Here is a 15,837-nt window from a genome sequence, read left to right as displayed (position 1 = left end):
TCTGATGGAGTCACTGCTCAGTGCTCAGTATAATGGTGACTGATGATTTGAGTCTTGCTAGGTCTTGCTTGAGTCATCCACAGGTCTTTTTCTTTCAAAACAGGAAATGGTATTTTAAGATCTTATCTTTTGACTTTTGCTACTATAGGTCCTTAATAATAATTATTTAATAATAATTATAATAATTATAATATAATAATTATTATAATATAATAAATAATTAATAATTATAAATAATATCAAATTTTCTTTTTGGTAATTAGGCTCATGAAAGCTAAAACTTATTTCTGTTCTATGTAGTTATTTTTCTATAGAACATACAGAAGGCTAAATTTAATGTTTTTAAAGCCAATTTATTAAAGCTACAAATATGGTAGTTTAAGAAAGTTAGCAATTTTTTTGTCAAATATAGCTTAGTGTATTGTTGCTAGTTTTTTTTTTTTTTTTCTAAACGTAGTTTAGCAGTTGACATTTTAGTAAGGACACTATAGCACATTTGGATTTTTTGGGGAGCAAGGCCATGACAAAGCAGGCTATTTCTGCCTATTTGTAGTACAGTGCTAAAGGTTTTTTGGCTGGAAAATAAATATTTTTAAAAAAAGTACACGGCTTCACTGTCAATGACCCACATTCTCTTATGTCAATGTACTGTTTCTATTATTTTAGTGTGTGTGTGCTCTGAGTGGGTCATGTGACCAGAGGAAGGCGATTCTCGAGATCGTAAACAACATGGCGCGTTACGAACCAGGAGAATCTTAAAAACAACTCAGGGAAATAGAATCGCTCGGGATACTGAACTCCCACGTTTACAAGCTTCATTTTTGACAACACTATTTTGTGGTTATTTACCGAGGTTTTGCAGGAAGAAAACAAAGGAGTAAAAGAGCTGTCAAAGCGCTGTTATCAAATAAATTGGTAGGTGTCTCTCTTTTGTAGGTCGCTTACAGTGTGCTAGCGTGAGCGCTAACTTTTAAACAAAATGTTGTTTTGGATATATATTTACTGTAATTAGGATGGTTTTACGTATTTTGCTCTTTTAAACTCTTAGTTTGTAAATATACTACCACTATATGAAGTGTTCGCCCCATGTCAATTGCTGTTTGTTTGCAATTCTAGCCTGTCATTTTAGCATGGTCGGCTGTCAGTTATATCACAGACTTTTGTCAGCTGCATGTCAGCATTTGTTTAACGTTACCTAATTTAAATCGCCTCTTTCGTGTTAAAATTTCTCAAGACAAAAGTACTGACGCACTCCCTCAATAAATGCATAACATCAGTGTTTTTTTCGTGATATAAAATGCATTGTGACATGTTAATCACAACTTTATGGACAGACAGGTATATCTTGGGTGTATATCCTCTTTTTTTGCAGTAATACTAAAATATGATGTTCAATATCTTAATAATCCTTGCCTTATTTATAATAAATGCTTCGTATCTTTTCTTTAAATTATCTATGCTTTAGTATTTTTCAAATCCACATCTCAGACATGTTAAAATGCACAACAAAGCCATTTTAAAGTCCATCTTTCTATCTTTTTTGGCACTAATTTAAAGTACGCTGTTGTCCAGAAAGAAGTTTGTTTGAAAGATATTAATTCAGCAAGGATGCATTAAATTGATCAAAAGTGAAAGTAAAGGCATTTATGATGTTGCAAAAGATTTTTGCGTCAAAAAAATGCTGTTCTTGAACTTTCTATTCATCAAAGAATCCTGAAAAATGTTAAGCAACACAACCATTTTCATCATTGATAATAGGAAATGTTTCTAAATCAGCAAATCAGTATATTAAAATGATTTCTAAAGGGATAATGTGACACTGAAGAATAATGATGCTAAAAATGTTTTATTGTTTGAGCGTATGTCATATTATTCACTTAATTACTGGTGTTCAATGTCTTTAAGGAAATTCTAGCCTTGTATTTTGCTTTTTTATAATGTCATGAATGTGAATTTCTGAATTGCTTATGACTAAATAAGTATTTTTTTTTTTCCAGACAATCAGTCTATGGGCTCTCAGTCCAGTTCTGGGATGTCCGGTCGGGGCTCTGGTAACAACCCAGACCAGTCAGAACCCGAACCCAACCAGAACTCTAATCAGACGGGTAACACACAGGCAGAGAGACAGGCAGAATCTGAAGAGGACGTTGACTTAGCTCAAGTTCTGGCGTACCTACTGCGGAGGTAAAAAACCCACATGACATTTATTTAGAGATACCCTTTCCTCGGCTGCATTTTATACACGTTTTGCAACCCTACCACTTCCTCTTTTTTTATTCAAATTGATATTTCAAATTGTTTCTTTTTTTTCCTCTACTATAGGGGCCAGGTGCGCCTGGTCCATGGAAGTGGAGCGACAGGCCTGCAGCTTGTGCAGTCATATTCAGACTCTGATGAGGACAGCGATGGGGCCTGGGATGGGCGGTTAGGACATCGATATGATCCTCCAGGTAAGTATAATTCACTCTATGCACAATTGCCAACACATTTAGCCCTTAGTTGCTACTAGCTCAGTGTATGGAAACTGTAAGAAAATTAAGCTCTAAATTAAATCTTGAGGAAGTGTCCCACAGCAGGACAAAGCAATCCATGCTTACGCTAAAGGTATTTAAAGCTTCTGGGACTCATTATTAACACTTTGTTTTAATATTCTGTAGAAACTCGGTGTGCACAGACTCAATTCCTGCCTTCGTTGTTATTTAGAAAAGTGAGGATCATTTACAAGGATATATTCAACCATTAATATAAAAAATCTAAAATAATCAAGTAAAAGAAAAAAAAATAATTTAAAAGAATCAACAGCCTCTTTGGCCTAGTTTTCTGTCTATAAAAGTGAGAAATGGTGCCATGAATACCTCTGCATACACACTTCTGTGGTAATTTACTATGCCTTATTTATTCTCACTCAGTGGATGCCCAACCAGACACACAGGAAGTGGACCGCAGTGAGATCCACACTCAGATCATGCTTGCCACTGCTTCCTCAGGCTTAAAGGGCAGATACAGTTTCACACATATGCTGGCAGAGGTAAGATGTGTTTATACTTGTGTATCTTTCATTTACAGGATATTTCTACTAACAATACAATGAGTCGGAGTTATTTGAGTTATCAGCTATGATAAGGAATTCAGAAAATTTATATTTTCACATGTGGCTGCAGCCAAATTATCAAAAAATATGCATAGTTGAGTTCAGAAGTGTACAATTTGCTATAATTTATCTGTGTATTTCTTTCTAAAGCGGGAACAGGGACGTTGTCGTGGGTCAAGTTTTTCTCATGGAGAGTGCAGCCGTATCCGCTCACAGTAAGTGTAATATAAATGCTGTGCTACAACAATAATAGTGCTTATTTTATTATTCAATTGTGTCAGTGGAGTCACTAATATTGTTTTAAGGTGCTTTATGAAACCGGGCATAGATACTCAGAGATACACTGGCACAGATATTTTCACATTTCGAATTCTTTCTCCTTCTAAAACCTAAAATCAGTCTTTGCAAACATGTAGTAATCCATATTTGTTTCTTCATAGTTTCTTGCCCAATCATGTGGTTTACAAGGACACTTATCAGCAGAAAGTTTTTTGTGGAGTCTACAGTGATGAGGGAAACATGTTCCTGTCTGCATGCCAAGGTGAAATTGCAAATCAAGACTTTGTTATTAGTGTTGTTTTTATGCTTAGTATTTTCCAAATGCACATCTCAGACATGTTCAAGTACATAACAAAGCTCTACTAAAGTCCTGTGGTGTAAACATTTCTGTCTTTAATGTTAGTTTTGTTCATTTTAATTTTGTTAACTTAAATTGTTAACAATTGAACAATTAAATTAAATAACAATGAAATTGATGACAATAAAGACAATTATAATGTTACAAAAGATTTCTATTTCAAATTAACTTTATACCTATCAAATAATCTTGAACAGTCCTCCAAAATATTAAGCAACACAACTGTTTTCAACTTAGATAATAATAAGAAATAGTCATGATGCTGAAAATTTAGCTTTGCAGGAATAAAATGCATTTTATAAAAGCAATAAGGTGAGAGGCTGTGCTGTATCGTGAATAAGTAACGGCTGAAGGGCGTTGTTAGGCACGACGTGAAGTGGAGTAACCCCTACAGCCGTTACTTATTCACGATACAGCACTTGCCTTGCTTTTATAACACGGTTACCACACAATAAAAATATTAAAGTAAAAATAATATGTATTCGTGCAACTTTCATAACGTAAAACCACTAAAAGCCTTCTTTCCTCGAGAAAAAAATAGTTCCTGACCGTGAACAGCAACAACGTTTCAATGTGTAATATCCATGAAAGCTCAAATAAAAACAACATAGGAACTGCAGTGTTGCGCAGTGATAAATAGAACCTTTGGATGAAGCGGTCATAGTCGTGCTTTATCATGAATATCGACCAATGGGCTATATGCACGCATAAGTTCCACATTTGACGTAAGGATGCTCGTCAGTTTCCGGTTGTGGAGATTAAAGCGGAGGAAAACCGGGGAAAACAGGATTATGGCAGAGTCTTCAAAATTTACTGTCCTCCAGTCTTTGAAACGAAACTTTTATATGTTTAGATGTAATTTTATATATAGTTATGATTATTTAATATAATTTTAAAAAGAAGCATAAACACAACGAGGGGTGTCTGTTTTGTCTGTTTTTGTGACTAACGTTTCTTTAGTATAACCATGGAGTATAAAATTCAATATAAATTCTGGATATTGTATTGGACTCTACGATCGGCGGAAGTTATCGAGCAGCCGTGCATAGAGCCCATTAGAATCAGCTATCGGCCAATGAGGATCAAGGATTGGAACTAATCGTTTTATAAAATATATTAAAATTGAAAATATTTCTGTGAACGCGGGCGATCGACACATGCACTCTAGAAAGTCTAATCTTTGTCCAGGGTGTGCTATTTTTCACCATAAGTAATTACTGATAAAATGTCTTTGTATTCTTTTAAACTAAAATTGTGTCAATACACAAGCACTTTTCAATGTCTATTTAAGTTGCAAACTATTTTGTTGTTTAGTCTCTTTAGTTTAGTTTTCTATTGTGAAACGATGGCCCAGGCTTAGGACACCTCTTTCAAAAACATAACTTGCTGACTCCAAACTTTTGAATGATAGTCCATGACTTATAACCTATTTTTTCTGTCTCTGTTTTTATAGACCAGAATATCAGGTTATATGATACTAGCAGGGGTCGTTTTGCTCTAAAGAAGACAGTGAAGGCCAGAGACGTGGGCTGGAGCATTCTGGATGTGTGTTTTACACCTGATGCACGTTGTGTGCTTTACTCCAGTTGGTCTGACTACAGTAAGACAGGGACAGGTCACTTAAGCTGTCTTGTTGCCACTGCTGTCATTGACTGTTCTAATGCACATGTGTATGTGCTCTCTCTTTCTTTAGTTCATGTGTGCAGTGTAGATGGGGACAATGAAACACACACCGCTCTGGACCTCAAGTTAGTGTTTCCTCATAGTACATTATAGCATTAAAATTCAGGTAATCACCGGTACGCTTCCTCTTCATGTGGATGACAGACAGTAGATTAGATTTCCATAACCGTTCATTACAACAACATCACATGACTGTGAGCTAACCAAAATCGAACACGCTGGCAAAGTGAAATCTGAAGGAAGTGTTGCAAAAGTAACACTCGATTCTCGATATGTAAGAACAGCAACCCTCCTATATTTAAATTAAGTAAACTGTCATAACTATGCTAATAATGCCAATTGATGACTTTTCCAGCGTGTCTTTTTGCCTCTCCCATTAAATTCACATAACCATTTTGACATCTTCTCTGCATTGCATGACATTTAGTGACTATGCTGTGATAATGCTGTCATAATTGTAATATTATGCTTTTAGAGGTTTGGTCTTGCTCTGTTCATCCCCAAGTCAGGTAGAGCTGTGTGAATGGAAATACTTTATTATGTTCAAAGATTTGTATTTGTTTCAAGATAGCCTATCAGGTATATTTAACTGCCAAAGAAATGACTGTAGTTTTTCATGTTCAATGTTGCTGATGCTGACATGAGTCTTTTCTTCTTTCAGTCCTGATGAAAGGAGGTTCTGTGTTTTCTCACTGACAGCATCCACAGATGGAAAAGAGATTTTAGGCGGGTCAGTATCTTATACTATGGCCATCATACTTGTCCTTTAATAACTCAACTTCCCTATCTATCTATCTATCTATCTATCTATCTATCTATCTATCTATCTATCTATCTATCTATCTATCTATCTATCTATCTATCTATCTATCTATCTATCTGTCTGTCTGTCTGTCTGTCTGTCTGTCTGTCTGTCTATCTATCTGTCTGTGTCTCTATCTATCTATCTATCTATCTATCTATCTGTCTGTCTGTCTATCTATCTATCTGTCTGTCTGTCTATCTATCTATCTATCTGTCTGTCTGTCTGTGTCTCTATCTATCTATCTATCTGTCTATCTATCTGTCTGTCTGTCTATCTATCTGTCTGTGTCTCTATCTATCTGTCTGTCTGTCTATCTATCTATCTATCTGTCTGTCTGTCTGTGTCTCTATCTATCTGTCTGTGTCTCTATCTATCTGTCTGTCTGTCTGTATCTATCTATCTATCTATCTATCTATCTATCTATCTATCTATCTATCTATCTATCTATCCATCTATCCATCTATCCACCTATCTATCTATCTATCTATCTATCTATCTATCTATCTATCTATCTATCTATCCATCTATCCACCTATCCATCTATCTATCTATCTATCTATCTATCTATCTATCTATCTATCTATCTATCTATCTATCTATCTATCTATCCATCTATCTATCAACAGGTATAATAACTACCTACCTTAACTCGAAAAAATAAAGTGTATGTCTAAAATACTCTTCTACTCTTCCTGAAATACCTTTATCTCTATCAAACAGTGCAAACGATGGCTGCCTGTATGTGTTTGATCGTGAACAAAACAAGAGAACTCTAAAGGTATGGTTCACATGTTGTAAAGTCGTAGAAAAAGAAAAACACGCATTACAGATAAAAATTGTATTTAGAGTATTAAAAAGTGACAAAAACCCTATCATCAGTAAATGAAAACCCAAAAAGGTTTTGTCACCTTTCACCTGCTTCACTTGTTCTCTTCCATTGGCATCTGAATTACTATATTTGTGGGCTTTTTTCCCCTTGGATTAATGTGATTTTTACCTTCTAATGGATCGTTATTTCTTTTTCAAAATAAGTTAGCTCTACTGTCAATCTGTTATAAATCTCAGCCATCCTGTGATCTTATTCCTTGCATAACCTTTACAGCTTCCCGGTCTCAGTGCATCAAAGCAAAGGTCTTTCGCCTCTAAACTGAATGTGATCTTTGATAAAGCATGACAGATTTAGTGAGAACATTATCCAGACATTGCCCTCTGTAGAATGACTCATATGTATTTCTTTATTTTTTTTATCTCTTAATCTTTCAGATTGATGCTCATGAGGATGACGTGAATGCTGTGGCATTTGCAGACAGTTCATCGCAGCTGCTGTTCTCAGGCAGTGATGATGCTCTTTGTAAAGTATGGGACAGACGTACACTCAGAGAAGACAGACCACAGCCTGTGGGTCAACTGGCTGGACACAGAGATGGAATCACCTTCATACACAGCAAGGTGTAATAGCAATCCATACTGTCATTGTCCAGACACTGTGATTTACAATACAGTTATTCCATTGCACAATTCTTTTACAGGTGTAAATGTAAGCTAAATTATTGTTATAAATCACCACAGTGCAATACGCTCTACAGTTCTAGTTTAAAGGGATAGTTAACTTTAAAATTAATTTTTGATATGTTTTAGCTTAACTCAAGGGCATCCAAGATGTAGGTGTCTTTGTTTCCGCAGTAGTTTCAATTTTGATATTTTTCGGTCAAACCGTTGTCTATCAGTCATATAATGAAGGTTTAGGGGGTCCACCTCAAAGAGCATGCACAGAGAAGTCCAAATTAAACATAATTTAATGACTCGTAAATGTAAGTACACATTGATGGACTAAGACACGAAACGAGCGGTTTGTGTGAGAAAACGAACAGTATTTCTATCGTTTTTACCTCTTGTAATCATATTCACGTCCTCGCCGGAAAGCCCCGGAAGTGATCTCTCGTGCGTGTACGTCACTCATTGTTTACACAGAGATTTCAGAAGTGTTACCCTTCACTGTGTAGATCTAAACATATTTAGATGTACAGGAAATTGCAATGGAAGACGATTTCGATATATCAACAGACAACGTTGATTTTTCTTCGCAACCGCGCAAGAGATCACTTCCGGCGCTTGCGCAGAGCAAAACGCCCATGCCTTCAGATCACTTGGACGTGACTGGTTACAAGAGGTAAAAACGATAGAAATACTGTTCGTTTTCTCAGTCAAACTGCTCGTTTCGTGTCAAAATTTAAATTTTTAAATTTAAAATACATTTTAACTACATTTTAAAACATGGATATTATTACTAATGTAATTATTAATAATATAACAAAATTTACATTTATTTTTTTAAATGAATGCACTGATTGATTGATTGATTTCTGTATTGTATTGTTAAGTGGTCCTGGTCCTCCATAACCGTACACTCAAGATATCAGAGAAGCCTTTTGTGTAGCTACCTTATATGAAGTATTTATTTAAACTACATGCCAAAAATATGTGGATACACACTTCTATTTAATGGCTTTTACTATTCCAGCTGCACCCATTTGCTTAAAAACAAACAGTTTTGGCCATATAGTATATGTCACAGCGAACAAGATGAAGGTAATTAAAAAGTTAAAGAGCAGAACTGTTCTCAAAAAGCATCAAATCCTGTTGTACAGTTGCAGAAAATCCACTATTGCCCTCTGAATATAATTGCAATACATTAGTTGCTTCCCTTCAAGCACTTTTTAAGCAGCTTTTACATGTTGTCCTGTAGGGCGACGCTCGATACTTGATTAGCAACTCCAAAGATCAGAGCATTAAGCTGTGGGACGTGAGGAAGTTTTCACCCAAAGAAGGACTCGCGGCATCACGACTCGCTGTCACACAACAAAACTGGGACTACCGCTGGCAGCAGGTTCCCCAGAGAGGTGTGTTACAGTAGCATGCTAGAGGAACTTTAATAGACAACCTTAATTATTTACAACCTTAATTGTACACATAAACACAAAGCACCTGTTTTCACTCGTTATTTTGTTGCCCTGCAGCACTAAAGAGGCATAAGCTGAGCGGTGACACCTCTGTGATGACCTACAGGGGTCACGGGGTTTTGCACACGCTCATTCGGTGCCGTTTTTCCCCGGAATTCACAACTGGACAGAAGTTTATTTACACAGGCTGTTCAACAGGCAAAATCGTCAGTAAGTTGATAACAAAATGCACAACAAGGTGCGAAACAGTCGTATTATTCAAATGTGCCTGTTTTCATTTCCTTTCGTCTTTTTGGTAGTCTACAACGTGTTGACGGGAGCCGTCGAGTGCAAATTGTCTAATCATGACGCATGTGTGAGGGACGTCAGCTGGCACCCGTATCACAACAACATGGTCAGCAGCTCTGTAAGTAAAAGCACCGTTTAATACTATAAGGGCTGTTACGACATGTGGACATAATTGATGTGTCGATTTGCTTGGAATGCAAATAGTTGTATACCACGTCAAATAGTTGTCTGTCAAGTTCATATAATGTAAGAGACACACTGACTGTATAATCATGAAGCCGCCTTTCCACTGCACACGACATTCGCATACGATTGTCGCATTTCGCCCCCTAGTGTCAGTCGCACAGAACTTTGAAATTGGTCGTGAAGCAACCGTTACCCTAGGATATTCACAATGGTAAAATTAATGATTTTAATAAATGTAATGCATGCATGAATATATCTACACAAAACAAATGACCCTCAATTCATCTGAAATAAAAATATAGTAGTATAAATATTGGTTTAATAATTATAAAATATATTTTCTGCTATAGTTAATTATAACCAACATTTTACAGAGCGAGCGTTTACAGAAAAACATTAAAGAGTTAAAATATTGGTAATTCTAGCCTCGCGCTCATAGTTTTTATTAGAATACATCACTTCCGGTTGGCCGGTCGCATACGGTCTAGCCGCAGATGTTCAGATATTTCAACGGATCCAAAGCTCAAAACGGATCCGAATTTTCCGCATACGCATATGATCGGAGCTCCCATACGACTCTCCATTGGAAATTAATGACTTCCGGTCCGACGGCGGTCTTTTGTCGTGTGCAGGGGAAAGGCGGCTTGAGGGGTAAATTACTCACGGAGAGCAAGAAATTATCCGAAGATTCACCAGAGCTGCCAGACGTACTTTCTACACTCAGTTACAAAGCGTTTAAAGAGTTAGTTCACCCAAAAACGAAAATTCTGTCAGTATTTACTTTTTTTTTTATTGGAACACAAATAAAGATATTTTTGATGAAATCTGAGAGCTGGATCACTCCACCATACTAGTCCATAGGCTTCTTGAGGGATTGAAACTTGCCGGCCTGGAAAAGTTATTAAAGACATCGTTAAAATAGTCCAAGTGACTCCAGTGGCTCAATCTTAACTTTATCAAGCGGCGAGAACACTTTTTGTGGGCAAAAACAAAACAAAAATAACGACTTTATTTCAACTATTCATATCCTTCTCTGTGGGCCTCGAGTGAGTTCACTAGTTTAACAGCGTCTGATCTGTTGTTGTACGTCACACGCATCACACACATGACCAGCGTGGGCCAACAGTGAGCATACAAGTGACGTACTATCACACTACGTTAACTGACTAACTGCCCAAAGAGAAGGAAGAGAATTGTTTTGTTTGTTTTTGCGCACAAAAAGTATTCTCGTCGCTTGATAAAGTTAAGATTGAGCCACTGGAGTCACGTGGACTATTTTAACGATGTCTCTAATAACTTTGAGGCCGGCAAGTTTCAATCCCTCAAGAAGCCTATGGACTAGTATGCAGGAGTGATCCAGCTCTCAGATTTCATCAAAAATATCTTAATTCGTGTTCCGAAGATGAACGAAGGTCTTACGGGGTTGGAACAACATGAGGGTGAGTAAATACTGACAGAATTTTCATTTTTGGGTGAACTAACCCTTTAAGATTTCTGTTGGGTGTTAAAATATCTGACAGATGAAATGCTTTAGGATTATTTGACCATCAGAAAATCATAAATGGATTAATCACAAAAATAATTATTAGATGAATCCACTAAATAACCATTAGTTGCAGCCCTAAATACAAAAAAAATGTAAGTGCGTCATCAACACTGTACTCATTGGCACTCTTTTCTCTCATGTTCGCTCAGTGGGATGGCGCCATACGTTTGTGGGAACACACACAGAACCTTCCTCTGGACAAAGACAGAGAGAGGATGAACGTGGATGTGACGGAGATGAAAGCAAAAGGCCATTGATGACATCAGAGTTAGATGGTGCCGTCACAGCGGGAATGAGATGATGAAGGAATAAAGAGAAACGGGAAATAAATCACAAAAGACAACTAATTTTGAGCAGAGAATTTAGTAAAATCACACTGATATAGTGTCTGGCAGGATCTTCAAGTGTTTTTTGTTTGATTCCACATTGCTCCTCCTACCGGCACAAGAGATGATACAAATGTGCTTAAGCTAAAAGAATCATTGACATTTAATTAATGGACAGGGCGTTTTTCTTTTACGCCTACTGTTACACCTCTTTTTCAGCTCGGAGGTGAGCTTTTAACTGCAGGTTTAAGCTTTAGTGAAAGTGAATTTCACCGATATACAGGACGCATGAATTCAGACAGGCACAAAACAACTGCTTTGCTTGAAAAATTGCTGTACGGTAATATAGCAAAATAATTTAGACAAAATGGACATGTTTCTAAAAGTGCAAAAAGAATTCTGGGAATAATTCTAAATATTGTACGATATTTTATTGCTATTAATGTTCAGGATTTGATTTTGTAGTACAATGTAAAAAAAAAAAAAAAAAACTTTGTCAAAACTGAATGTGTGTTAAAAGTGTGTGTGGAGATATAGTCGTGGGTTTATGGGTGTGGGAGTGTGTTTCTTTATGCGTGGATGTTTGATTTGTGTATGATTCACGTGCATTTAGAATTCATTGAAACACTCAGAATTGTTTTACAAGAATAATTAAACGTATGCGCACAACTTTGTTTGTTTGGACTATAAATCAGCAAGCAATACAGTTGGGTTGCATTTTAAGCCAATTTCTCATGTCCTACATGCAATCAAAATAATTTTTCAAACAATTTATGGGGAGGTCAGATTTTATGTACTCGCATTGCCACAGTGTCTCACATTGTCTGTTCAAGAGTTTGCTAAATTGAAATGATTGTAGGTAAAACTAAAGAGAACATGCTCTTTTCTTAACTTGATCTGTGAACACATACAATACTGTTCAAACGTGGAGTCCGTAATATTAATCAAAAGTTACAAAAAACATACACATTTAAAAAAATATGAAATTAGAAAATTGTAATAACATTTCACAGTATTTCTGCTTCAAATAAATGCAGCATTGGTGAGCAAAAAAGACTTCTTTTAAAAACACTAAAATCAAAATTGCCTTGGTCTTTTGACATATTAGAGGTGGGTTACACTTTAGATTAGGTTCCAATTGTAACTATGACTTTTGCCTCAATAAACTCCTAAATACTGTGTGTGAATAGTTAGTAAGGTAGTTGATAAACGTATGTATTTGGTAGGAATAGTATTAAGGGATGTAGAAAATGGTAATGCAGAATAAGGCATTAATATATGCTTTGTAAGTACTAATAAACAACCAATATCCTAGTAATGTGCATGCTTATAACCGATTAAATGTGTTAATAGTGAGAACTGAACCCTAAAAACTAAAGAGGTCTTTGTTTGGACCATTAAAACATCCTGCAATTTTCATAATTTAAAACAGCCTAATCAAGCTCCAAAAACAGGTTGTATGGATATTGCAGAATCTGTGACATCGCACGGGCAAATATATTTGCATATGACTGCCTCCAGAGCAAGATGTCCACGAATAGTTACACGTCTGTAACTATTCGTGACTGAAAGACTGATTCCAACCCCCTAAGACTTTCATTCATCTTCAGAACAAAAATTAAGATATTTTTGATTAAAGCTGAATCACTCCTCCATAGGTATATAGATGGATTGGCAGGCCTTTTCAATGTCCTTATGCCAACACTGTCAGGAATACTGCGCAACAATATCAGAGAGAACCAGCTTTCACAGCTTTCAGGTTTAAAACCCAGGTATTCATGACATCAGCAATCCAAAGTTATGCTAAAGATACTTTATGGGTAAGTTCCTATATAATATAGTCACCAATCACAATTTAAAACAGTTAAGAAATCATTTGACCACAATCAATACAATTTCCCATCAAGTATTTGAACCAGAGTGAATCTCCCACTTATACTGAAGACCATAAGTCGCTGGTTCTGTAAGTGTTAAATAAGGGCTGCTGTTGAATTACACAGGAAGATGGGCCTCCAGGAGCAGAGCCTGACTCCCCTAACACAACATTGTTTGCCATAAAAGAGATGGAAAACTTTATACGTACAGTTTGCTGACCACCTCCTTGAGGTCATTGGTCTGGACCTCACGAGTCATGATTTCCATCATCTTCAAGCGGATCTGACGGACCTGCTGGTGCTGAGCATAGGAGGTCTTTCGGATCTGGTTGGTGCTCTTCTTGGTGAAGCCAACGCAGAACAGGCGGAGAAGATAGCCATCAGTGGTCTTCACATCAACATGGGCTTCAATCATTGTCTAATGGGAAAGAACCAATCAGTATTTTAAAATGGCCAGCACAAAAATGTCAAAAATTGCTTCAGTACACAGAATTTTTCCAATTATAAGTACTTAATCTCCAAAACTAAAGATGTAATAAAGGAACTTGCATCAAGATCAAGAACACCACAATTCAACAACACAATACCAATCTTGAAAATACTTTTTGGAATGTGAAACCATATTGAATTCGGCTTCAGTCGAAACTCTTTCAACCACTTTATTTTAAATGTTCCTGAAAATTTGGATGATTTAATATCAGATATGCTAGTAGCTGAGTACATAAAATGAACAACTTGGGACTAATTGGACACCCTTGCAAGTTATATTTATTCTAGGTGTTAGTCCAGGGTTTAACGAGACATAACTGTAAATATCAGTATAAAACATTTTGATCACTGAACAAAAACTTTAGAAAAAAAAAGTAGAAAAGAAAAAATCGTGGTCTATCGGGCCCAGCCTATAACTATTATAGGCTCACCATTGTGGTTTAGTGTAAGGTAAAACACGGTATGGAAAGTGGATTTATAATGTACTCACGCATTGTTGACGTATTAATTTTTTACATTTGTGTGTTCTCACATGAAGGATCATATTGTTTTTTTCTTCCGATTTTTAAATGGTCAGCATACACTGAAGGAGTCATAGAAGTTGAGAGGAGCACTGGCATTGAGTGAGCAGCGCCCTCTACTGTTTGTCTTTTAACAAGACGAGAGATTTGTTCAGGTATATTGTCATATGTTATATATATTTGGCAATTAACACTATAGTAGAATAAAAGTATATGTGTAAGTTCACAGCACAGACCTCGACTTACACAACAGCTGGTGGATTAAAAAGACAAGCAGGGAATTAATTATTAGTAATTATTAGTGTGAAGATAAAAAAAGGTCAATAGACCCAAAATATCTGTTTGTGAACGACAATGGCCAAACATCAAAATGCAGATCAGTCTTCATAAGGTAATGAAAATAGTAAAAATAGAAAACTTTATAAAGAATTTGCAAAAAAAAAAAATAAAATAAATAATAATAATAATAATAATAAATTGATTATCAGATGATGATGACAATTTTCTTCATGCTGCACCACATGTACAAACACATACTGTACATTCATACATATTCTATTTGGTTTAAAAAAATTCAGTGCTTGGAGCTAGATGTGGATTGTGGAAAACAATTTTTTTTTCGATAAAAAATATAGAATAAAATCGCCTTTTATCAGATTATGTGAAGGAATAATCAAAAGATTTATTGATTATCGTTAGTTGCAGCTCTAGATATTATGAGTTATTATATCATACTTATATTAACTTTTGTTTTATTTGGTAAGCTATTGGACATTTACAGAGCTAGAAAAAGAACAAGAAAAAGATGAAAAATAAAACAATTAAGAATGTAAACAACTATATGTATGTGCATCTGAATATTCATTCTCCAACCGGATTTAATCAGATACAGAGTTATTTAGTAGATTCACAACCAACCAAATGCTTCCTCACAGGCCGCACTCCAATAAAACTGGCTTGTGCTCTATTCTGTGGAGGAAGGAAAAGCCACCAAAGCAGTTGAGCTCTTCAAAAATAAGACAACTTTAGTGAACAAAAGAAATGAGGCGATGGAAGAATGGTGTGTTCACTTTAAAGATGAATTTCAACACAGATTCATTCATGAACCCAGTTCCTAACAGTGATGCTGGCCTTAACAAACACCACTACATACACACAAAGATGAGTAATGAGTGTATATATACATAGAGGAATAAATGAAGATGATAACGATAATTGGAGAATTATATAATACATGTAACATAGAGCTCTAGCTGACTTCTGCTGATATCAAGTGTTGTTTACATTTAAATGATCCTCAGCACTGCATGTCAGTCCAGTAGATTGTGTTGATTTTTGAAATCATCACAACTCTTTCTGAAGCCTTGAAGCCTGCACACACTTGCTGCAAGCTCTTCACAACTCGATCAATCTCCTCACAACTCGATCAAT

At 36.0% G+C, this 15,837-nt stretch overlaps 1 protein-coding gene across 1 annotated transcript; it reads left to right on the top strand.

Annotated features, from left to right (window-relative positions):
* The first annotated feature begins 676 nt into the window (after positions 1-676).
* dcaf11 (ddb1 and cul4 associated factor 11) lies at positions 677-12,191 on the top strand. Its single transcript, XM_039666697.2, has 15 exons — positions 677-915; positions 1,998-2,184; positions 2,323-2,450; positions 2,910-3,028; positions 3,242-3,306; positions 3,532-3,632; positions 5,182-5,328; positions 5,422-5,476; positions 6,073-6,141; positions 6,937-6,994; positions 7,480-7,665; positions 8,963-9,116; positions 9,234-9,386; positions 9,476-9,582; positions 11,346-12,191. Exons 2-15 carry the CDS (start codon positions 2,009-2,011, stop codon positions 11,451-11,453), a joined length of 1,626 nt encoding a protein of 541 aa, XP_039522631.1. The 5' UTR covers positions 677-915; positions 1,998-2,008; the 3' UTR covers positions 11,454-12,191.
* Positions 12,192-15,837: the final 3,646 nt, after the last annotated feature.

This window comes from Pimephales promelas, chromosome 22, assembly GCF_988280905.1.
Source record: "Pimephales promelas chromosome 22, fPimPro1.hap1.1, whole genome shotgun sequence".
NCBI classification, from domain to species: Eukaryota; Metazoa; Chordata; class Actinopteri; order Cypriniformes; family Leuciscidae; genus Pimephales; species Pimephales promelas.
The sequence above is the reverse complement of the archived record's forward strand: the minus strand, read 5'-3'. Positions and strand labels throughout refer to the sequence as shown.